Below are 24,558 nucleotides of genomic sequence, written 5' to 3'. Positions count from 1 at the left end.
AGAGATGCCACTAGAAATAAGGAGGAAACAGCTAATGATTAATTACTGGGTCAATCTTAAAAGGCATAAAGTGGAACATCCTACAAAAATGGTTATACAAGAAAGCTGGGAACATGATAAAAGAAATAGTTTTGGATGGGCTAGTCAAATAAAGGCAAAAGAAATGGGGATAAATAGAGTCAAGATGAGCCCAACAGTTGTATTCCCAACAATAGAACCGTGGGTACATAAGACACCACAAATAGACGTGCATATGTTGGAAATAAAGAAAGCAGGAAGAGGGTAAATAGATTTACCAACAGAATTTTCAATACGTCAGTGTTAATTACCCCCAACATATACAAATATTTACAGAAGGGTCTAAAGTTCAAGAGCATCAGACAACTGAATCAGCATTTCTAGTACCAAAATGGAAAGAAAGTGGAATAAACCGAAGTTCTAATTATTTGGGAGTGTATTACACAGTGGAAATGCTTGCAATATTCATGGTTTTACAGTGGGTAAAAGAACACAAACCAGGATACATTTTAATATGTTCTGACTCTGTTGCAGTCCTTAAGAGCCAGAGATATTTCAAATCCAGCCGACAAGATGTTCTGTTTAGAATTTGACAAGTACAAGAATAATTTGAGAGGGTACAGTAATTAGGTTTATGTGGGTTCCGGCACATGTAGGTAGAAAGAGAAACAGGCACTACAAAGAGAAACAATAGAATTACAAGTTGCATTAAGTAAGTCACAAGTTAAAGCAGTAAAGTGGGGTAAAGCAATAGAAGAATGGCAAGGAAAGTGGAACAATGAAACAAAGGGTAGAATTATTTACAGCATAACCAATAAAGGTAATCAGAAAATAGGAAATATAGGTAAGTCAAGTTGTTTACAACAGAATAAGGTTGGGACATACAAATTTAAATAATATACTTAAAAATAAAAGGAAAACATCCAGATGGGTTGTGTGAAAACTGTCAGGTTGAGGAGACTATATCATATGTAATTACTGAATGCACTAAATATGAGCAGGAAAGGAAAAACATGATGGAGGAGATGGTGATGAATGGAATTAAGGAGTGCTGTATTAAGGAACTAACAAAAATGTTGGGAAAACAGTAGAACGTTCTTTAAATTCCTAAGAAAAACAGGATTGATAGGTAGAATTTAAGCTCTGTTGCACTCTCCGGAGCAGAAGGTGGCGGTAATGCACCATTTACGTTAGATGCCACCCGCCGATTAAACCCAAGAAGAATCGTCCCAGTGATGGGCGTGATTAACACAATGTGTGTCCCAACTTGTACTCGACAGCACGGCAGTTCAGTTTACATTCAGACTGCAGAGATGGATTCAGAACAAATGGGTCCCCAGATCTTCCTTTACGGTATGCAGATCATGAAATATCTAAATCGATCCGTTCTGTATCATGTTAATTGTTAGATTACTAGTCTGAAACGTGAACGTGGCAATAAACGTCATTTTGAGGTAACTTAGCCAGCAACACCGAGATATATTACGAGACCACAAACTGTTTAACAGTGCATTTGTTGTCTTGAGCGAGTTAAATACAATCTGGCATCTGTCTTAAATAGCTCAATGCAGACTGACATTAAACTGCAGCATGTTCAGCATAAACTCGATGTGGCTAATGTGTGTTAGCACGAGATACTGGTAAAGTGTAATACTGATAGTTAGTTGCTGCTGGCCACCTATTTAGGTTGGTTCTAGGTCGATTTGTCAAATTCAAATAATATGTATGATGAATTAATCACATGAAACGCATTTGGCCCGTCTCGCTGCACGCGGACTCTTAGCGGCGTGGAAACACGTGCACTGGCCCGGACCTTCCAAAATGGCGCCACTGGGCTACACGTGGGTTAGAAAACGTGTTGAAAGTGCTTTTATGAATTTAGTTTGAAATTCACATAAAACTAAATTTCTGGCTGGATACAGGGGGTCTTGTCCCTTATTTTATCTTGTTCTGCTCACATACACACCCAGATTATGAGTATTTTGGGGTTGTTTGCTTAAGTTATACTATGATTCAATAACAGTCCTCTTTTTCTATATTTTAATGTTAGTCGTAAATCGCCAGAAATATCGCATGAGGTTTGAAAGTTTTTCGCATTTTACGTATATAGCAGTAATTTAGCAGTCTGACTGGAAGGTAGAGAAAATCTTACAAAACCTGCCACGTGTACACACTTGGTTTCATTAGCGGACAGTAGTTGCCGTTAGCATGAGTTGATTAATGTTAACTTACATGGTTTGATTCTCGAATAAATTAGCCGACGTGCCATGTTGTGAAACACGTGGTGAAAACCTTACAGCACCCCTTTAAAGGTGCAATCAGTCTTTTTTTTTATTATTTTTTTTTTCCAATAAAAATTGTACTCTTATTAACATTATTTGTTTTGTTTTATTCTGCTTGGAGCAGGCCTGCACAAGGGGGCTTTCATGTTAGAATCATATGACCAGCTGAATACTACTTGCTTAATCTCAGGGTACTTTACACGACAACAATGTACTAAAATGTAAGAGTTTTTCCTTTGCGTTTTTGAAAAGACGCATACAGACAATCAAATGATCCCGTTCACACAGATCCGTGAAAATAACTAAAAACGCTGTTTTATGCATGTCAGGCCAATAGTTGGCAATGTCAATTTGTAATGAAACACTACGCGCCTGCGCACAAGCATTCTTCCACCGTGTTGAATACAATGAAGATGGCGAGCATAAAGCTATTTTGTTTGGATGGAGGATGAGGTTGCTTTATTATTACAAGTGACCCTGGACTATAAAGCACTCCAACTGGTGATCTCATGTTGTTCTGTTCACCCTGACAGTAAGGACGAAGTTCATGCCTATAGAGTGAACAGGTAATACACGTGAGCATGATGTCGTAATTTTCACACATTCGCATTTTGGTATGTTTACATAACAGCATCCTTTTCAAAAACTTGCACTTTGAAACTCATTTTCAAAAGTTTGCGTTTTCATGCCCAAAATGCAGATGTCGTGTAAAAAAACAGCCAAAACGTATACATTTTTCCGTTTTTTGTTGAAAACATTGCTGTGTAAACGGCCCCTCAGTAACGGGCCTGATATTTGACACTTTCACTCATTGATTTAAGTAGTCATGGCTGACCATGAATACAACATTTCTTCAATGGCATCTGAATCAGAAAACTATTGATTTTAAAAAGACCAAGATGAACAAAAGTTGCTGGGTGCACCTATAACCCCCTCACCATCCTAACAGGTTGAGGGGTCTTGATGCTCTGTACACTGCATTTAACAATTAATTTGTGTTTTACAGGCTGTGAGCTCAAGGCAGGAAAGGATATCATTTTTAACCCAGAGGATGACGATTTTGAACATCAGTTATCAGTCAGAATGGTATGCAGAGTTTGTGGTTAACCTAAAGTTCTATTGATGTGGCATATTGTTTAATTTAATGGTCATTTATCATTCCAGTAACATTTAAAGTATTTTCATGCAGGCCTGTGTTGATCCCTCAACAAAAGATGAATTGAATGTTGTGGAGATCGAAGGGCGTGACTTAGAGGGTCAGAAGGTCAAAGCAGTGCTGGCCACACTCAAACCTTCCACTTTTCCCAGTGTAAGTAGTATCTCTTGTTTTCCCTCATGAGCAGTGAAATTTCAGCTAAATTTGAGTCCGTTTTTATTGTATTTTTTTACCAGTGTATTTGTGTTGCAGGTGTGTTTGGGCGGCCTTGAGATCACTCCACCTGTTGTGTTCAGACTACGCAGTGGTTCTGGCCCAGTTCACATCAGTGGACAGCATCTTGTTAGTGAGTAAATTATACTGTTGTAGTTCTCACTAATCTAGAGCACTTTGCACTTCTCTTGCAAAGGAACATGGAACTTGCAGCATGTTATGGGACTTGAGACTGGTTCTGAGCCTGTATTCACAAAGATTTTTATCTTGCCACTAGGAGATCTCCAAAGAGTTCCTAGCTAAGAGTATTAGCTTAAAACATATTCAAAACAGCTAAGATCAAGGTTTGCTATGGAAATCTTAAGGTAAGAATAGGGTGAAGTTGACCTCTTTGCTATGGATGACATCACGTTCTATGAGTGCCTTTTTTTTTTTTTTGTTTGTTTTTTTTTTATGGATTAAATTGAACTGCTATTTGTTGATAAATTCATTTTAGATAGACCGATTTAGATCGAATTATACGTTCTCTGATGGAAAGATTTAAATTAAGGTGTTTGTAATTATACTAGGGCTGTAATGGTTAAAATTTCTCACAGTTCACAATATATATAGTATAATTATGGTTACTATAAGGAAACAACAGTAAAACCATGGTTAATTGTATCAAAACCATGATTTCTGCAAAGAAATCCATGGTGACCGCAGTTGTGGTTACTACGATATTACTATGGTAAAAACATGGTTCATTTTCTTAGTTTTTAATAGTTTCCTTTTCTCTAATTACTAAATCAACATTTTAACTTGATACTTGCACTATTAAGCTACATTGACATAAAATGCATTTCAAGCTCTACTGCACATACAGTATATTCAACGTTTGGAAGTTGTACATCACTATATGTTACGTATACCTTGTCTTGTCTCACTGTTGCCCTTTGTCATTTTTGTCACTTTTGTTATTCCTTAGTTTTCACTTTTGTCACCCTTGTACCTCCATAGTCTTCCTGTCAGCCCTCGTGTTCACTGTTCATTGTTTTCACCTGCCCTTGTTAAGTTTCCCTTTGGTTTCTGTTTATCACCTTATCATCTTGTTTGAGTTCTGTTTGTTCATTGGCTCCCGTTTTCCCTTGTCCATGTATTTTAACCCGGTTGTTTTCACTCCCATCTGTCAATCCTTGAGTGTTGTTAGCCTGGTATGTTTTCCCTGCCCGAGTTCTCTGTGTTTAAGTTTCCTGTTTCCCCATTGTGGGTTTTTCCTTGTGTTTATTTGATCATTGAATAAAGTAACTGCATTTGGATCCGCACCTCCTCGTCTGCCTTCGCTGCCTCATTCGCGTTACAGAACGATTGACCCTTACCATGGATCCAGTAGTTATTTGGGCCAGCCACCAGTTGCTCAACTTGAAACAAGGAGACCGCCCAATAGTAGACCAAGTTTTCAACTTTCTCCCTCTGGCGAATCTTACAAACTTCCCGGACTCAATGTTGATGGTCTTCTTCAGGGACAACTTGAACCCCTCGCTGAGGGAGCGGGCGCCATTGCTAACGCCCGGCTGGACTCTCCTCGACTACATAGAGGCGACCCTACTAGCGAGCATCCCACCCACAGTAGAGACCCCTCAGCCACCCCTGGAGCCCACGCCTGCCCCGGTCTGCGAGCCAGTGCCCACGCCTGTCACTGTGAGCGAGCCCACGCCTGTCACGGTCAGCGAGCCTGTGCCCACTCCTGCCACGGTCAGCGAGCCTGACGTCACGCCAACCACGAACAGCGTTCCAGCGTTGTCAGCCTCATCCGCCCGGAGGAAGAGGAGAAAGGGAAGGGGCTCTGCTCTCCAGCCTCCATCTACCGCAACTCCGTCCCCAGAACCCCCCGTGGCTCAGCTCCCAGCGTCCAGCGAACCCAAGCTCACGCATACCACGGTCAACCAGCCAGTGCCTGTTGCCTCCAACGTCAATGAGCCAGTGCCTGTAGCCTCAGATGTCCGTGAGCCAGCGCCTGTAGCCTTGACTGTCCCAGCGCCTGTAGCCTCGACCGTCCCTGAGCCAGCGCCTGTAGCCTCGACCGTCCCTGAGCCAGCGCCTGTAGCCTCGACCGTCCCTGAGCCAGCGCCTGTAGCCAGGACCGTCCAAGAACTAGCGCCAGTGGTCGTTCTAGAGCCAGCGCCTCTCGGGCCTTCCAGGGCTCAGCCTCTCGGGCCTTCCAGGGCTCCGCCTCTCGAGCCTCCCAGGGCTCCGCCCCTCAAGTCTCTCGAGCCGTCCAGAGCTCCGCCCTCCGAGCTTCCCAGAGCTCCGCCTCTCGAGCCTTCTAGGGCTCCGCCTCTCAAGTCTCTCGAGCCTTCCAGGGCTCCGCCACTCGAGCCTCCCAGGGCTCCACCCCTCAAGTCTCTCGAGCCATCCAGGGCTCCGCCCCTCGGGCCTCTCAAGCTTTCTACGGCTCCGCCTCCCGAGCCTCCTATGGCTCAGCCTCCCAAGCCTCCTGGCTCCGCCTCCCGAGCCTGCTCCGGCTCCGCCTCCTGAGCCATCCTCGGCGTTGCCCCCCGAGCACTCCTTGGCTCCGCCTCACAAGTCCTCTACGGCTCCACCTCCTGGGCCTCCCTCGGCTCCGCCTCAAGCCCCCCACGGTCCTGTCTACGCCTCCTTCGGCGCTGCCTCCCAAGTCTTCTACGGCTCCGCCTCTGAAGTCCTCCTTGGCTCCGCCTCACGCGGCTCCGCCGGCCCCTATCCTGCGGCCACCACCCAGGTCCCCCAAGCCTACCCACATCCCGTGGTCAACTCCCAGGCCTCCTGAACCTGTCCCTGCCCTGTGGCCAGCTCCCAGGCCTCCTGAACCTGTCCTTGCCCTGTGGCCAGCTCCCAGGCCTCCTGAACCTATCCTTGCCCTATGGCCAGCTCCCAGGCCACCTGAGCCTGTCCTTGCCCTGAGGTCAGCTCCCAGACCTCCTGCACCTGTCCTTGCCCTGCGGCCAGGTCCCAAGCCTCCTGAACCTATCCTCGCCCTGTGGCCAGCTCCCAAACCTCCTGAACCAGTCATTGCCCCATGGCCATCTCCTAGGCCACCAAAACCGGCCTCTGTCCTGTGGCCACGTCCCAGGTCCCCTGAACCAGCCCTTGGCCCACGGCCATCTCCCAGGCCACCAAAACCGGCTTCTGTCCTGTGGCCTCCTCCTAGGCCCCCTGAGCCGGCCCTTGCCTTATGGCCAGCCCCCGGGCCATCTAAACCTGTCCCTGCCCGGTCGATGCCTCCCTGGCCCCCCAAACCTGTCCCTTTGTGCCCCCAGGGACTGCCTAATTGGCACCGTGGATTGTCTCATTTCCCTTTGTGCCCTCGTGGACCTTCTCATTGCCCCTCGTTGCCCCCCTGGACTGCCTGTCTGCCCCTTGTTGCCCCCTTGGACTTCCTGCCTGCCCTCTGTGCCCCTTGGACTGCCTTCTTGTTCTTGTACCCCCCCTGGTCTGCCCCTGGTGCCCTCATTTTGTTTTTTGTGGGGTTTTTTTGTCTTTGGTTTTTGTTTTAGGATCATCTGGGATCCGATCCTTTGAGGGGGGGCTCTGTTACGTATACCATGTCTTGTCTCACTGTTGCCCTTTTTTTGTCATTTTTGTCACTTTTGTCACCCTTGTACCTCCATAGTCTTCCTGTCAGCCCTCGTGTTCACTGTTCATTGTTTTCACCTGCCCTCGTTAAGTTTCCCTTTGGTTTCTGTTTATCACCTTATCATCTTGTTTGAGTTCTGTTTGTTCATTGGCTCCCGTTTTCCCTTGTCCATGTATTTTAACCCGGTTGTTTTCACTCCCCTCTGTCAATCGTTGAGTGTTGTTAGCCTGGTATGTTTTCCCTGCCCGAGTTCTCTGTTTAAGTTTCCTGTTTCCCCATTGTGGGTTTTTCCTTTGTGTTTATTTGTTTATTTGATCATTGAATAAAGTAACTGCATTTGGATCCGCACCTCCTCGTCTGCCTTCGCTGCCTCATTCGCGTTACACTATAGAAGGAACTTTGCTATTAAAATGAATACTAGGGATGTTGTGACACGGCTTGTGTGTTTTAATCACATGTGGAAATCATACTTCATCAGCAGAGTTGGGAAACATATAGTTGGCAATGAACACCCCAATCGCTTTAGTTATTGTTTTATGCCTGTCCGAATTAGCGGTGAGTGTTTGCTGTTTCGGCTCATCTATGGCTCTGTGCGGGCCTTTCCTTGGTGATTTCGGCATAAATGATTATATGTCGATGTATTACCATTATACAGCACTAGCGTCGAGCAATGTCTACAAACAGTGCCTGTTTTGTAAAAAAAAAATAAACTGTTGTAATTGACTGCAAAAAGAAAACGTTACATGAAAGGACACCTGAATAACTCAGGGGCTTCTCTATCAGTGACTCATTTTTGCCACTTGCCATTTTCAACTACACCCCAATGCTTGCAGAACAAGTTGTCCCATGTGAGAAACAGGCAGAGCGTATCCCTCTATTCGGGTGCATTAGCAGAGTTTGTAATGGTGCGTGTATATTTAAAGCCTTATTTTTTTCCCCAAAACCTTGTGCTCTAGATGCGTCTATAAACTTGAGGTAAATCGCGGTGCCAGTGTTTAACGAACAGTGGGCGGCGAACCGTATGCTTCTGTGTTTTTATAGAGAACCATTACACTCCAAATTTGTTTACGATGAACTTGCGGATTTAGAAGACCTTAGGACAACTAAGTTGTGTTTGGTTTAAGAGCTACTAAAATTAAAATGCTCCATGAATTAGTCTTGGATGAAAATAATTTTATTTTTTTTGATGGACATGTCCATAATTTGTTACATTTTTACATTTCAGAGTTAAGTGCTTGTTTTCATCCTTATGATTTTCTTGTGAATATGGCCCCTGATTCACTGACAAGGACTTTTTTTTTTTTCATGTGATTTTAAAAAGTCCCATACAACACTTAACGGGACATTCGGAGAGTGTGCACAGGAATTAGACTACTGTTCTGCATATTTAAATTTTTTGCTGTGTTGCTCATGAATTTTATTTCCTTAATATTGGAATCACACCGTTTCCTTTCAGTCATGGGTGGAGATCAGTCCTTTGATGAGGAGGAGGAGGAGGAGGAAGAGGAAGAAGAAGAAGAAGAAGAGTTAAAGATTTCTAAGAAGCGGCCAGCACCTTTGGCCCTGAAGCCTTCAGTAAGTTCTGGACTGAATTTGTTGCAGCATTTTCATTATGCGATTATATGTAATTCATTTTCAACAAACTTTCTCCCATAGAAAAAAATGAAGATGGATGAAGAGGATGATGATGAAGATGAGTAAGTGTTATCTTGTCATCCATATTTCCATCATCTAAAGTCAGGAGTGTTTTAGTCAGAAGTTTCGCTAGACAAATCACTCACTTGTAAAATTTCCGTCATGATTTATTTTTATCCGTCATACTTGTTTTCATTTTACTAGGGATGCATTCAGGGGCATAGCATCAGTTTATAATGGTAAATGCATGACCTTGTGATGTATAATAGATTTTTGACTCCAAGCAAGTGTGATGAAACCAAGGAGTTCTAGGGTGAAAGTTCTGTCTTTTAAATCGATCGACAAGCTTTTTTTTTTTTTTTACTTCGCTGTTACGTGCGGCTTTAAATGCAAATAACAGTGCGGTCCAAATTTTTAAGTGCATACATGCACAAGTACACGTAACTTTTTCAGTGTGCATTATATCAACCCATTGGTTTTAGTATTTTTAGTAGTGTTTTTAACTTAAAGATGTTTTGTTTGAATCTCCAGGCAGTTAACTGATGATATATAAATTATATATATAAAATGCTATTTTCAGGTTTAGGCTGGAAGAGAAAAGGTAAAAAAAAAATTAACGTAAAGTTACTGACATGGAGAAAAAGTGTTATGTGAAATGTAAACTCCAGCTGATGTTTAAAGATATATTGATGGCAACAAGCCTAAAGGCCAAAGTATACTTCTCCGCGCACAGTATGCGTGACGTGAATTTCATCATAATCCAGCCCAATTTCATGACTCAGAAGCGGTCATCATCTGTTGTGCATTGTCGTCGCAGGACTTTCCTTAAACCGTTTCACAAAGTTGTTTTGGGCATGCGTCAAATGCGTTTGTTAGTGCACTTTTCTGACCGTGAGTGAATACAAAGACAACACAGGCTTGTCACCTGTGATCTCATTATACATCATACCAACATGACTTATCTAGCGCCCCCTTCTGTAAAGGCTAACAAATTAATTGTCTAACAATTTCAAATAGCAAATAAATAAAATGTATCCTTCTATAACCTAATATTTAATGATATGAAATCATGCTGAAAGTCTTTGCGCCGTCTCTCTCCAAGCTTCACCAATTGGCTGTTCATGTCATTCATTCATGTAAACAAGCTTCAGGATTAACCATGTACGCAGGATCAAACTCTTGAGTTGACAGAACGTTTGTGCCGAGCTTCTTGAGATCGCTGAACCTGATCTAAACTGGTTTGGCTCTATCTGTTTTTCTCAACCTGAAACTTACTCTGAAACTCTTACTGAGTTTGTTCAGTTAGCTTTGTGCCACAGGCATGAGCCTATCCGAAATGCTCTAAAACAAAGTATACCTGGGCCTTTACTGTTACTTTACTGTTGAGTTTTCAAGTCCCATACAGTTAGTATTTGCATCTCTTAGTTTCCCATTAAAATCCACATTCCCAGAAGTGAAGCGATCACTCTCTTGGTTATTAGCACGTTATTAAAGAGTCTCATACATGCATACACGCTTCTCATCTGAAATGGGACCTATAAGTGACACTGTCACAGAGAAACCCATTTATTTTTGCCCACTCATATCAATATTGAAAACACAGACGATGGACCGATACAAGGAAAGCTATTAGATTAGTAAAAAATGCATTTGTACTTTAGTGTATTTATAAGTACTTTAGCACAATGTAGGGTAAAGATTTGTTAATATTAGGAAATTGTCAGTTTTTACACAATAAGTGCTATAATTTAAAATATCCAATATTGTCTAAGATGTTAAAGCCTAAATTGATGTGAATATACAAAAAAAAAGACATTTATATGTAGATAAAAGATAATTACAAACAAGGTATAATAAAAATAAAAAAAACAGTTTTCTGTCCAGTGTGTCCAGAACTTTCAGTTTAGTTGGACAACATTTGAATATCTGCATCACTGTTTAATACTTGAGAAATGGACACTCTTTATTTTCTATTTTTCCCTTCCAGGGATGAGGAGGATGATGAAAGCGAAGAAGAGACACCTGTAAAGGTGATTTTGAGTTATTCATCCCAAACTAATCTTGCACTATGTTTAAAAGTGTGATCTAATGTTACTTCATTATTTAACAATTGTTTTGATGTCCTGTCTGTTAAAGAAGCAACCATCCAAACCACAGTCCCCAGCACAGAATGGAAAAGGATCCAAGCCCAGGACACCAACTGCTAAACAGGTTAGTACCTCTCTATTCTAACTTTTCCACCCTTAGTTAAAGCATTGTCGTCGATAGCGAACACTTAAATATCTCAGCTTGCATGCTTTTTCAGGCTAATAATGTTGTGTGTTCTCACAGAACAAAACTCCAGATAAAAACAAAAATGGCGACAAGAAAACACAGTCACCCAAAACACCACAGACCCCTCGAACACCGCTCACAATACAGGAGATGAAGACCAAGATGATGGCGAGTGTTGAAAAGGTTTGTTTTTTCACTGTAGTGGCCACTCCAAAGTACATATCAATTCAGAATGGGTTTAAGAAGCCACACCTGTCAATGGAAAATTTTGGCTAGTCAAAGCTTTTCTGCCTGACTATAGTAAATGATGAGTTATGTGCTGATATAGGCTTTATTGTGCAGGTATGTTAAATGGTTATTGCAGTTCATTTGTAAATACTAAGACAAAAAGATGTTTTAGGAATGGTTACAAATGAAGATTGTTTTTTTTATATAGGGTGTATCACTACCAAAACTACAGCTGAAGTTCGAGAACTATGTTAGGAACAGCTTCAAAAACGACGATGCAAAGGTATATACTTTTTGTTTTCTATGTTCTATTTGTGACCATGTAAATGGTTGTTTACAATAGCGTACAGCTTTAAAAGTTGTAGTGCAAATTGTTTGGATGTGCCATGGTCAGTTGATATGCCATATGATTTGGAAAGTTCATAGTAAAGTGGTAGACGTGGCAAGTCAAGGATAGTGTATGTAAAAGACGCATCTCATCTGTTCTTTTCTTTCTAAAAGGTCATTAAGGAGCTGTGGAAGTGGAGGCAAACTGTCAAAGAGAAGAACTAAACCTTTTATTTTGCTTAAATTATTAGGTCCCCCCCTTCATGTTACCCATGATTTTACTTGTTGCCTGGTAATTTATGTTTGTCCCCATCCTCGAGCCATGTTAAATCCGTGCCATTCCTTTTAAAACAGACTTTATTCAGAAAGTGACCCCTTTCATTCTTTGCAATCTGCCCTCAACTCAACCCTGTAGTGTTGTCATGTCCATGGAAACTGGCCTTAATTCAACCACATTATCGGTCAAATGAGACACTCTAAACAGTCTCTCAGCCCTCTACTGTAATTTTTATTGGGATTTGTTGACTGCACCCGTCCTTGGTTTCTTTAAAATGACTTGGACAGTTATGATAATCACTCTAGAAGTTAATTGACTCGAATCTTGTAAAGCCTGACCTGGTTTGTTATACATAATTAGTGGGTTCCTCAATTGTTTCATTGAATCATTGATTATGTGTTTCAGCAGTTGACATTGTTTTGTAATGTTGGAATGTTTTGATGTTTGTAATTGATTTGTGAACTCCAAATCCAAATGTCAACCATGTATTTTGTAGTTTATATCAAGGTCTGTGGAGCCAAATCTTGGGAATAGAACCAAAACTCTTAAGCTTTGATTAAAATTCATATGCAAGTCCTTGCCTTTTTTTTTTTTTTGGGCATCATTGAATCCAGCATTTAAATGCAAATAAAGTTTTTACTGTATTTCAGAATGAAACCCAAATATTTTATTTATTTTGGCAGTGTTTCTGGTTCTAAACACCAGGGCCCATATTCGCAAAGATTTTTATCTTGCCACTAAGTTCTCCAAGAGTTCCTAGCTACTATTTTCTGCTTAAAACCTATTCCCAATACTACTAAGAGCAAGTTTTCTTAAGGAATAGGGGGAATCTTAAGGCAAGGGTGTAAAGGCAGAGATTACCTTGTTGCTATGGATGTCACATTACATGAGCACGCTTTAAAATGCCCAACGTGATGGTATAGGGTTTGTATTTAATACACAAAGCTAAATAGAAAAGTAAAGTATGCCTCCATTAGGATAGAAGATTTATGAATGGAGCCTGGCCACTTGGCAACAATATTGGGGACTTTGTACTGGGCATCAAAACCAACTTGCTGATTAAGGGTATGGAAGTGGACATTCAATTAATCACTTTAAAGGCTCCAACACTGAATTAAATGGTACATTTCAGTAAAAAAATACTCCTAAATAAATTTAAAAGATCATTTTGAAACTATTTATTTATGAAATAATGTCTTGCATGAGATGAAGACTCCAGTAATATCAGTAACCTTATAAAAGCTGTTTTATATATGGAGAGGGTCCCCTCATTGGGGGGTTGCCTTGTTAGATCTCATGACCTGCCGAATACTTATGGCTTAATATGGTTGTCGGATATAATAGGTGTGCGAGAGCTTGATGTGACTGGCTCAACTTAAGGCCTTACAAGGCACACAATTCTTCAAACTTGGTCATAGTTAGTCGAAACTTTTTCACCCACAGATCGTCGTTAATGTGGGTCCTCGAAATCCACCAGACCTTTTTTGAGCACGGGCACTCCCAGGTATATGGAGGCTATTGGTCAATGGGAATAGCCATTTGGGCCCTCATTATGTGAGGTATTCCACTTATTCTGCGATGTCTCCTGGCAGCATTAAATAACAACGTACAATTGTTTTATTAGAGCAAATCGTCTGTTACATATGTTATCTCGGTTCCATGAGAGTAAAAAGACAATGTGTCACTAAATTGACACTATAGAAGTTTCCTCCTACACAACTTGGGTTGAAACCTTTCTACAATAACGCTAGGATTGCCTATGGTGTTTAAGCCCCACCCTTTTAGGCGTGAAGCTGTCTGGTATAAAAGTTGGTGTGCAAACACCATTCCTCAGAATTTTCTGACTGCGCGACAAAGAGGGTATCTCCCGCACCTCAAAAAACCCTGAGTCCATAGTGCGGTAAGCTTATGCAATCGTTCCAGCGCTCTAGACAGAGAGGACTTGCTATAAGAGAGACATTACGTCTTTTTTGTAAAACCTCGCAAAAGTGTTTTGAGAAGACCATCCTACTGCAAAACATACGTCTTGTAAGGACACACTGTTCGCCCATTCCCATAAAGAGGCAACACCAATTGGGCAATTCGCACCCTGCAATTCGTAAGCCAGAGCAACCGCATCAACGATCCATTAAGAGTGTTTGGTTGGAGATGAACATTACTTTCATGCGTCCTACATGGCACACAAAGAGCTGGTCAGACAGTCTGAATTGGTGGGTGCGCTCTACGTATGTGTGTAGCACTTGAAGAGGGCATAACAAATGCAAGGACTGCTCCTCATCCGAATTAAATGGAGGGAAAAAGGCTTGAAGGTGAATCACCTGCACTCTGAAGGGTGTGGTTAGAACCTTAGGCACATAACCTTTCCTGGGTTTGACAATAGTTTTTGAAAGACCTGGATAAAACTCATGACATGAATTGCCATCTGATAGTGCTTGCAAATCACCAACCCGTTTTATTGAGGCGAAAGCATAGTCCAGAGGCTCGAAGGGAGGCCCCTAAGTTAGGTCGCAAGTCGTGACTGTTGCCGGGCAAGGGGGATTTAGCCACCCCGGCCGTTAAGGAATTATAATTTAATCATGATTGCCTATAGAGGTGGTGGCTTCAGGTATGTGATACGCAGATATAGTCACCACATAAACTTTGAGCATTGACGGAGTAAGCCCTGCGTCCAATTGTTTTTAAGGAAATGCACGGATTTCATGTATGGGGCAGATCACTAGGTCTTTGCCGTATCTCGTGGATTGTGCTCTAGCCTGTAAAATGGTGTTCGTAACAGACTGAGGCAATTCTGGCTTGTCCGCTGTGCTCCATTCAAGGGCCACGTGTGGGGATGCTAAATCGTGCCTTGTGTTTGAGAAAGAAGGTCTTCTAGAGATCCAGTATTTCTACCCTCCAGAAACCAGGACTGATTTGGCCATTTTGGCACAATTAACAGAACTTTTCCATGTCCACTCAGACTTTGCTGATGACAGAATGAATGAGGTGCACCGGGGGAAATACATACTGGCATTTGCCGGCCATCCGTGGGCCAGTGCGTCCTGGCGACTTATATATATACCAATGCTGTTGTGCTGTCCCAACGAATCAGAATGTGGTGATTCACGAAGTCGGAATAAAAAGCTCTCCAAGCAAGAAAGACTGCCTGCAGCTCTAGGCCTGTCCAGGTGTCGAAAGTCGGCGTCCATCAAACACCATGCTCCAACCTATGTTAGATGCATCTGTGGTCAGTGCTTTCCTTCTGAAAATGTTACCCCATATAACACTTTGTTGGTAGAAGGCCAGCACTGTCCATGGAGCTGGAGCAGCCAGACAATGGTGAGTCACTGTGATACGCATGCACTCACATGCACTCCATGCGCAAAGTGCAACATCATTTGAGCCAGTACTGGAGAGGTCTCATGTAATAGACCTAAAGGTATGACAGTGGATGGTCCCAGCATTCTTTGCAATGACTTCATTGGTAATGGTTTTTCCAGTTTGAACCGAGTCGGACATATGTTCATTTTCAATGGGATGAACAATGCATCGATACATTCCATGAATGTGCAGGGAGCCAGAGACTGACTGAAATGAAGGACTTTAAATTGATATGCAGTTCCCTCGAACTCAAATCTAAAAAGCCACCTGTAATGCGGTGCAATTGGTACATGAAGTACGTGTCCTTCAGATCTAGGGACGGATGTGCAATAATATCTGTTTCTGAGTTCATATTTTGAATGGGTGCATTGTGGGCACGCGATTCAAGCGTTTTAGAACTAGAATGGACAGAAGCCCGCAGTCCTTCTCCAGAATGAGTAAATAACGGCTGAAATCCCACAGTGTGTGTCGCAGTCTCTAAGGTGTTTTTTGGAAGTAGACTATGAATCTCTGCCCAACACAGGCACATCCTGTGGTCGGACCACAGATTGCAAAGCCCCCGTGAAGCGAGGTGGCTGGCGTACGAAATTAATTGTGTGACCATGCATGATCGAGGGCAGAGGGGCTCTCTACTGGCCGTCAGAATGTGGAGCGGTCGGAGAAATGGCCACCATCCGTGAGGGAATGGGGGGCTTTGCGTGCCCTTTTAACACCATAGCCAATCCTGGTGTATTGTAGAAAGGTTTCAAATAGGTTGTGTAGAAGGACACTCCCCGTAGCGTATAATGTCAAGTGTACTGAATCGTAAGGGAAACAACTATCCCTGAAGCAAAGATGTAGTTGAGCTGCTCCATGACAAAAAGGAAAGATCCCTCAAGATAATGCACATTTACAGTTCATGGAAACGTGCAATGTTTCGCATTTTCTTTAGTTGAATTTTCAGAAATGTGCATTAAAAATGCAAAACATTTTATTGAAAACCCAACTACCAAATCCAAGATGGAAGACAGAAGTCGCTATGTGATTGCTTGCTATTGATGGGAGCGACTTGGTGTTCAGTGTCTTGCCCAAGGACACTTCGGCATGTGGTGTCGTTTGGGCCAGGAATTGAACCACCAACCCTGCAATTGGCAGTCTACCCGCTCTACCACCTGAGCCACAACCTCTTTTAGAGCCACGATTTCTTTAAATACCACTCTTCATTCCAGCCCATGTAATATTATCAATTCCCTTTTGAGTATATTTTGCCAAAATCGTCGCTGTTCATCTCCCCTTCACTACTATGGGAATTACGGTAATTCAGATGACCTGAATTTACCATAAATCTAGCGCTGCGTCCGAATATTCATACTTTTCTCTCTTAAGTATGCTAAAATATAGTATGTCCGAATCCTCAGTGTTCATGAAGCAGTAGGCTAAGCCTACCTACTATTTTCGCCGATATTCGGAAGTGTGGATGGACTGGACACTTAACGATCCAATTATCCCTCGGAGCTGAAAAGATGTCATTTTCAAAACACTGAATTTAACAGTTAAATCGGGCGGCTCTTCTCAACTGTTAAGTGTATATATACCAATAAAGTTGTTTGTTTTCACGGTTGTTATGAAGAAGAAATCTGAATTATTAATTGAGGCAAATATGTTAATAGTGAGTTTTCGCGCATGGTCAGAAATGTGGAGATTGAGCATCGTGTCTCGCATTCAAAAAGTGTTTTGGTGTTGCTGTACCTCTGAATTGTTGTGCTACGTCTTTAACACCATTTTCATTTGTATCTAAATCTTTGGCTGAGTCTTGCTAGGCTGCATAAATAACCTCCATAAAGGGTCACTTGCACGAAATATCCAGCAGAGGGCACGAAACACCACGAATTACCTTTACAAATCAATCTGTTGTTGAGCGACCTTAAAAGGGATGTAATTGCTGTAGATGTGGCAAGGAGCCAGGAATGCTTCCTGTGTAAATTATCCTAAGCATTCAGTCTATATTACTGAAGGCCCTCCCAGACAGTCCTGACTCAACTGTACGCATCTCACCCTCTGCAGTCAAAGCGGGCCCAACACAGGTCACTACAAACCATCTGTCCACAAAGAGCCGTGGCAGAACTCCACAGGTTTACCCTGCGGAGGCTTTGACAACATCATAATGTAAGGAGTCTGTTAAATCACTTTATAATGGACACCCCTCCATTTACCCCCACCCAACCATTTAAAACAGGTCAGTTCCTGATCGTCAGCACTTTGGCAGGAGGGGGTTGGCTGCAGAGGGCATAAAGGCATTTTTATGGTCCCTCAGGATCCCACATTTATCTGCTTGAGGACGTAAGTGCTTCTTTGCTGTGGCAGGCATAATCGACTACAGCCAACTACAATGGCTTAGTGTTTATTTGTCAGTCAAGTTGCAAAGCAGGGTGGTGGGCTTGGCTGGACCTCCAAAAGTATGTTGTGCTGCTTAGGGATTTGGAAAATTGGTGCTCCTCTACCTCAACCAAGAACATTAGGGTAATGGCAAACTAAACAGAGCACACATTTTGTGTTAATGCCAAAACAGAATGTTTATTACTTTTTGTCTGCTATTTACATATTTATCAAATACAAAGTATGATACACAGTTTGGGATACAACAGGCACCTACATCACTGGGGCATCTGAACGACTTCAATGTAAATCTTTCATTTCAATTGTACTCTTTCCCTAAAACACATAACACTCAACAATCAAAGCATGTACGAGTGTCTCCTCTGATCTGTGAAACTCCTCTGTAGCTGCTGAATAAATCTAATAAAGTAAATTGCTTCCACCCTGTATGAGCTGGACAATTCATGCGATTTACCCAAATGGGGGGTAGCAGGTTAGCCCTTGGACCTCAAAAAGAATGTTGAGAGTTATTAAATTACTGTTAAAAATTATTGTACTATCCAAGTTGACAATAAAAGCAGAGTTGCCTGCATGAGAGGGACATATGACTTGGCAGATGATGAGTGTGCCTATTTGTGCATTATAAATAATTAATTGCTTGATACTTTCCTCTTCTGCATTAATCCTGTATTCTATGGCTCTGAGTGGTGGAGCTACAAGACAGAGGTGCAGATGGGCAAATGGAAGGATGATGGAGAACAAGTCAGTATGCTAGTAGAGAGCTTAAGGGTCAGCTGAGATGGACTGTTCCTTTCTATAGGTTGTGTCTTTGAAACTGATCCAGATGGGAAAAGGCCTCTATGCACACACATACGGCCATCATTTATTCTGCAGAGACTCCAAAAATGCAGTTACCTTTTATATATATGAGTTTAGTGGATGGCCAAAATGAGTTCATCACGTTTCTGTGGAATGATAAAGTCTCTCAGCTGGACGGAGATAAAGTCAATGAACGTCTTTGACCTTCAAAAAAGAACTAGAATGTTTCTTCTTGAATTCTGATACTCATACAAGTGCTGTCACTCCCCCAAGCTTGCCACTCTCGTCACTGGCCCAAGGCTGTAGATTCTGCAGGGCGAACAGTGATGAGTTGTGGATGCAGAGTGGGTCAGATGGAACTGAGTCAGTCAAGGACTTCTGGAAGGCATCGTGCTGGAGTTGGATCATCAGCCGATTGGCCTGTTGACGCTCTGCTTCCCTTTCCTCTGCTGTTTGTCGTCTGGTGTGAGACGTAGAGAAAACCGAGGGAAAATAAAGAGATGGAGAATAGAGTGCAGTAGAGAAAATAAGGAGAGTACAGAATTTGCATTAGTCACTTGACTTGTTTTCATATTTACTACAATCTATTCAGTTTCCAGTTTAACCAAATGTAGTTCTATTTACATTAAGCAATGCAGGGTTAGGTTGATGAATTCCTCACAGTGATAAATTAAAACCATAACAGTGTCTTTTACCTGAGTTTGTTCTTGATTATTTTCTTTATAACCTCTTTGTTACTTATAAAATGGTTGTACCTTTTTGTTCTTGTCAAGTCTTACGATATCTTAAGATTTCGCCATCTTGTCTGAATTATTGTTGTAATGAAATGATGTTACAAACAAATCAATAATTGTTTCAAATGTTTATTTTGTCACACTATACATTTTAATACAGTATCAAAATTTTATATAATCATTGGGAATTATTATTTTTTTAATTATGTGAATTTGTGATTTCATCAGCTCAATAATTGTATACTATTTTAATTTAAAAATACTAAATGTGAAATATTTAATCTAGATAAATATTCCATTGATTAAAATTCAACCAGCCACACCTCTCTAAATCTAACATATTTGCCTTAATAATTCAGATTTCTTCTTCACAATATTATGATGAACCCATTAATTCATAAAGGTATTGCCGCTGCTAGTTGGCCAGCTCTACATATAATATTTGATTACTGACACTAATTCGGTTTTGCGTGTTGATAAGTAAAATTGGTAACATTTTACATTTCCTTTAGCTGTACCTCATATCAATACCACTAGGAATGCCAAGGTCATGTGTATGATTCCCAAAGAACACATTCTGATAAAAAGTGTACACTGAATGTACTGTACGGCACAATTTTTTATTTCAGTTAAATTATTTGATGACCAGGCTTGAAATTCCATCAAGTTGATCTACCTGAAGTAACATTTCCATCATTGCTGTCGGCCTGTAAAGAGATTCTGGCTAAAACCATGTAAAAAGATCAGTGCACATACACACACAGGTTTACTGCATTTTCTTTACGAGACACAATTTAGAAAATTTTTACATAATGGCAAATCTTAGACTGTGTTTTGTGAAATGGTAGAGTTCCTCTGTGGCTTTAATCCTCATCTTTGGTTACACAGTGCATGTTGACTGGAGTTTTTTATTATAATTTTTGATCTATTTGTCTCAATTAACTCAATGATTTCAAAATGTTAGATTTATCACTGCCTTTTTCTTTTTCTCTTACCTCCACTTGGTTCTGCGGTTCTGAAACCAGGTTTTGACCTGGGCATCTGTCATCTTCAGAGTTTTGGCCAGGGCAGCTCGCTCAGCGCTGGCCAGGTATTTTTGTCTGTGGAAGCGTTTCTCCAGCTCACAGATCTGCACTCGAGAGAAGGATGTGCGGGGCTTCTTTCTCTTAGGTGGTGTGCGGTTCTGGTACGGATGACCAATACGCCGAGCCACAGTGAAAGGTGTAAGGGCTGCTGTTGTATCATTGTGGAGGGAAAACCCAGACAATGGGAGAGGTAAGTAGTCTGTTACAATTTTTTTCTCCTTTTTTTAATCATATTGAATATCTCTTATAACATAATTTCCCACACAAACAAAAAAATTGGTAGATCAAATTAAAATATAATGTGCTTTTCAACATTTTTTTTTTAAAATGTATTCCTTATATATATATCTCTTACTTAAATGCTTTTTTCCCAGAACTGCTGATTGTTTTGCAGTTCATTTAAATATGTAAATATTGTAAAGACAGAGTGCCTAAGCCCACAAAATGAAATTGAACATTCTCAGAATGGACCAAGAAAGGAAAATTTGATTCTGTGAATATTTTAGTTTGGAAAATGTACTTTAAGACTTTCATTTAGACTGTTGTTTCTTTCATTGAAGAGCTGTTCAGAAATAAAGAGCTTTTGGTACAGTGGAAAAGGTTTCACTTAATGGTTTGTTATAAAATGTGTGCCAGGTTCAGGCTTAGTCAAAGAAAAAAAAATATGTTCTTTATCGTTCTACATAACTCAATATCTTCATGTAGCCTACTATACATTTTAGGTGTCAAATTAGATGTAATGTTATTGATTGATTAAGAAATCCAATATATATATATAGATGGATTGCTTGTGCTCTCAAAATATGTTGAGAGGCCTTTTACTCAGGTTACAGTGCTTATGAGCTGCAGCATAAAAGCACATAAAACGAATTAATGTTGCATCAAATACAAACAGCAGCTGTTCTCCTAATAACCGTAATTTCGTACATTGTTAATTTATTTATTACATAAAAACACAGAGCAGCAGATAACGCCTGTAGGTGCCAATAAATAAAGCTTCTGAAATATTGATATGTCTTTTTAATGGCACAGCGTTCACTTGTCCAGAATAAAGAAAGCTGGTGATCAAAACAGCTCCAAATTGTTGAAGTTCACATTCATATGCAAAAGAGCGTTTAAACTAAATACAGCAATACACATTCGCTTTCCTGTTTATTTAGCTGGTTTGACGTGTGTTGTGTTAAATAAATATTTTTATTGACTGTATTTTGTCATTATATTCTGTATCATTTTTGCACATTTATTAATTTACTTTACATTTCCGTATAGGACATTTATGCTACATATTGTCCTATACAGGTTCCACGATTACATTATATGTGGGGTCTCGAAGCTTAAATTTTTATTTTAAAAAAATCCTGTGCAAGCTACATTAACGTAAGCGGGACGTGTGGAGCTGTTGACTTTCTGTTGTCCGTGTTCATCATGTCGCTGGTCTTGCACTCAGGTGCTTCACAATCTTGTTTTGCTTTCACTGGCAAAACTAAAACGAGTTCTTCCGCTACATCCATTCCGGCGCACTTTCAATCTGCCAGATCTGTATGGAAATATTTCTTGAACGAAACCTCCATTAATTCGTTCTCATAATAGGCTTTCATGTCCAGATTGAAAAACAAGTGAAATGACGAATCAGAGTCTGAATGATGTGCTATTTGAAAGCATGTGCTATTTTTGTTTATAAATTAATTTTAAACACCGGTGTTATTTCTCATCACCATAACAGTGTTGGAAAACTTTAAATCATTAATGAACATTATAAAATACTCAACCATTTCATAATGCCTACATTAAAATATGAATATTGAATATATGAATCAAATTGTCATGATATTTCTAAACAGGCTATTAGAAAGTAGGCCTACCTTAAATATTAGGTCCAACGAATTAAGTAAGCATTATATGTAGAATGAAATAAACCTTGTCCTTTTTTATTTTACGTGATAGACTATTAAAGCGTTAACAACAATGTAAATGAAAATATGTATTATTATTATTATTATTATTATTTAAGTTTTTCACTTTTAATGATGCCGTCCTAACGAAACTTTAACGTAAAATCTGGATCTAAAAATAAATAAATACATTTAAACAAGGAAGAAAACAATATGTTAAAAACAATATGTTGTTGTATTAATAGAAGAATTGTGCTTTAAAATTTCATCCGATGTAGGCCTACTTGAATTTAACTGTATTTTAAGCTATACATCTACAAACTTCCGACATTTCAAACATCACAGATATGTTTAAACACATTCACTTCCAAAGCGCACATTCTTTTGCTGTTTTTGTTGTTGTTTGTCTTATTTTTATCTTGCGCAAAAGGTGATCTTGAGTGCTTTTGTTTCCTCTGAGAATATAGGCTACAATGTATTTTAAACCATTGCGAGATTTTTGTTAGAAAATCAAAAAGAGGGACAAAAGAAACCGATCGAGATAACAAAAAGAGTATGATATTACCTGCAAATCTGTCTTTTGCAAAGTGTTGGCTGTTGTCCATCCAGGGAAAACTGAGGCTCCCAAGTCCGGGTACCGCGCTGGCCATGGGTGGGGGCACGGCTGCGGCCAAGGGCCTGTGAGCCGGGACCCTAATCACTCCTCCGGCCGCAAGGGTCAAGTTCACTCCATATGGACTGGACTCCTCATATTGACCCGCGAGACCGTAAAATGTGCCGGTTAGCGTCGTGTAAGGCGTCGCGCTGTCTCCCGTTGGACTGCCGAGATGGTAACTGCCTCCGCTCGAACTACTGCTGGTCTCGGAATTATTCCTCGTTGAGTTCTGTTGTGACTCTTGATCGGTACCGCTGAGAATCTGATCAATGCCGAAGCTGATGGGTTCATGTTGGGTAGGTTGTGATGTTTGACTTGTGCCACTTGGGCTGGAGCTTGGGGCTCGGTCCATCCTCACCACCCGAACCTTTCCAGTGCCTTTGGTTTTATTCCACTGACGATTTTAGACCTGCTCTGGACGTGCACAATGGAAACGTTTATTGGGATCCCTGTAATGTATCACTCCTGGAGATGGACTTCTTGACTTACGCATTCGTCTGTGCGTGAAAAGTTTTTGGCACGAGGACTTGGCAGATGTCTGGCACTTGCTGGACACTCTCTCTCTCTCTCTCTCTCTCTCTCTCTCTCTCTCTCTCTCTCTCTCTCTCTCTCTCTCTATCCACTGGATCCCTGCATGTGCTCGTGTAGCTCTTCTCTTCTCTGATTGGACAGTGCTAAATCTTCTCCTTATTGGCTTTCATTTAGTTACAAGTCACGAAACATAACGCACATTGTGACATCATTCTTTAAAAATGCAGATCGTTTAGTCCCCAAATTCTGTACTGGTCTGATGGTCAAGCATCGCTTTATTAGCATTTCATCATTATCTCGTTAAATATGTGATTTTTTTTAATAGAGATTCAGCTATGGCCTCATGTGGAATATATACTGTGCTTATTTACAATATATGGACTCTTTTATAATCTGTTGCACAATACCAAAAACAATTGACACATTTGTGTGCGTGTAAGAAATGTAATGAGAGTGAAAGTTTCAGTTTAATCAAATGTCTTATTTGAGGAAAGTATAATTTGATGACTGATATTTTAGTCAGGCTATATATATCCTCAATGGGAAACTCGATTTGGTGTGCATTAAAACGAGGGGTTGTCATTAACTATTCACGCTCAAAAGAAAAACGAATTTTAATATCGCCTCCAGCAACGAGAGGAGTGCTTTTGACCTTAAAGCTGCCCTCAACCTTTTTTTCTAATATTTCAATCACCTTTAGACTCGTTATCGTTCTTATTGGATGAAGAGGGAACAAATGAAATATCCTCTTCATTTATTTTGTCCATGGGGCAGTTCTGCCATATAGCCCTTTGATTTCTGATCACAGCCATAATTGGAAATATTGCGTCATATCTTGTATTAGTTATATCGCAAGAAGAAAATATTATATGACAACATATATAGAGAATAATAATAATAATAATGCGTTTAATAAATAATATTATCAAGAAATGTTTTTATGAAAATAATAATAGAACATAATTAATTCCCAGTTTGCATTTTAATTTTATTGTTAATTTAAGACCATTTAAATTCTGTATTTTTATCTGTTAAGGTAATCGAATAAGGATCAAAAAGAGATTTCCTGTTTAATCACTAACTAAATTTCGCTAATAGATTTCTATGGATACGCAATTCTCGCTT

At 40.7% G+C, this 24,558-nt stretch overlaps 2 protein-coding genes across 3 annotated transcripts; one reads left to right on the top strand and one right to left on the bottom strand.

Annotated features, from left to right (window-relative positions):
- Positions 1-1,248: 1,248 nt before the first annotated feature.
- On the top strand, positions 1,249-12,663 carry LOC127637117 (nucleophosmin-like). Its single transcript, XM_052118031.1, has 11 exons — positions 1,249-1,371; positions 3,307-3,386; positions 3,490-3,609; positions 3,709-3,802; positions 8,721-8,839; positions 8,921-8,961; positions 10,887-10,929; positions 11,036-11,110; positions 11,231-11,356; positions 11,610-11,684; positions 11,903-12,663. The coding sequence occupies exons 1-11, from the start codon at positions 1,254-1,256 to the stop codon at positions 11,951-11,953; spliced, it is 942 nt and encodes a 313-aa protein (XP_051973991.1). The 5' UTR covers positions 1,249-1,253; the 3' UTR covers positions 11,954-12,663.
- Positions 12,664-16,813: 4,150 nt separating this feature from the next.
- On the bottom strand, positions 16,814-23,458 carry LOC127637118 (T-cell leukemia homeobox protein 3-like). Of its 2 annotated transcripts, none has more exons than XM_052118033.1 (3): positions 22,813-23,458; positions 20,266-20,503; positions 16,814-18,996 (listed from the first exon to the last, which is right to left on the bottom strand). In XM_052118033.1, the coding sequence occupies exons 1-3, from the start codon at positions 23,252-23,254 to the stop codon at positions 18,783-18,785; spliced, it is 894 nt and encodes a 297-aa protein (XP_051973993.1). In that variant the 5' UTR covers positions 23,255-23,458; the 3' UTR covers positions 16,814-18,782. The 2 variants fall into 2 exon arrangements, with proteins under 2 accessions (XP_051973993.1, XP_051973994.1); XM_052118034.1 differs by having other exon boundaries at positions 20,266-20,500.
- Positions 23,459-24,558: the final 1,100 nt, after the last annotated feature.

The sequence above is a fragment of the Xyrauchen texanus genome, chromosome 44 (genome assembly GCF_025860055.1).
Source record: "Xyrauchen texanus isolate HMW12.3.18 chromosome 44, RBS_HiC_50CHRs, whole genome shotgun sequence".
NCBI lineage: Eukaryota > Metazoa > Chordata > Actinopteri > Cypriniformes > Catostomidae > Xyrauchen > Xyrauchen texanus.
The sequence above is the reverse complement of the archived record's forward strand: the minus strand, read 5'-3'. Positions and strand labels throughout refer to the sequence as shown.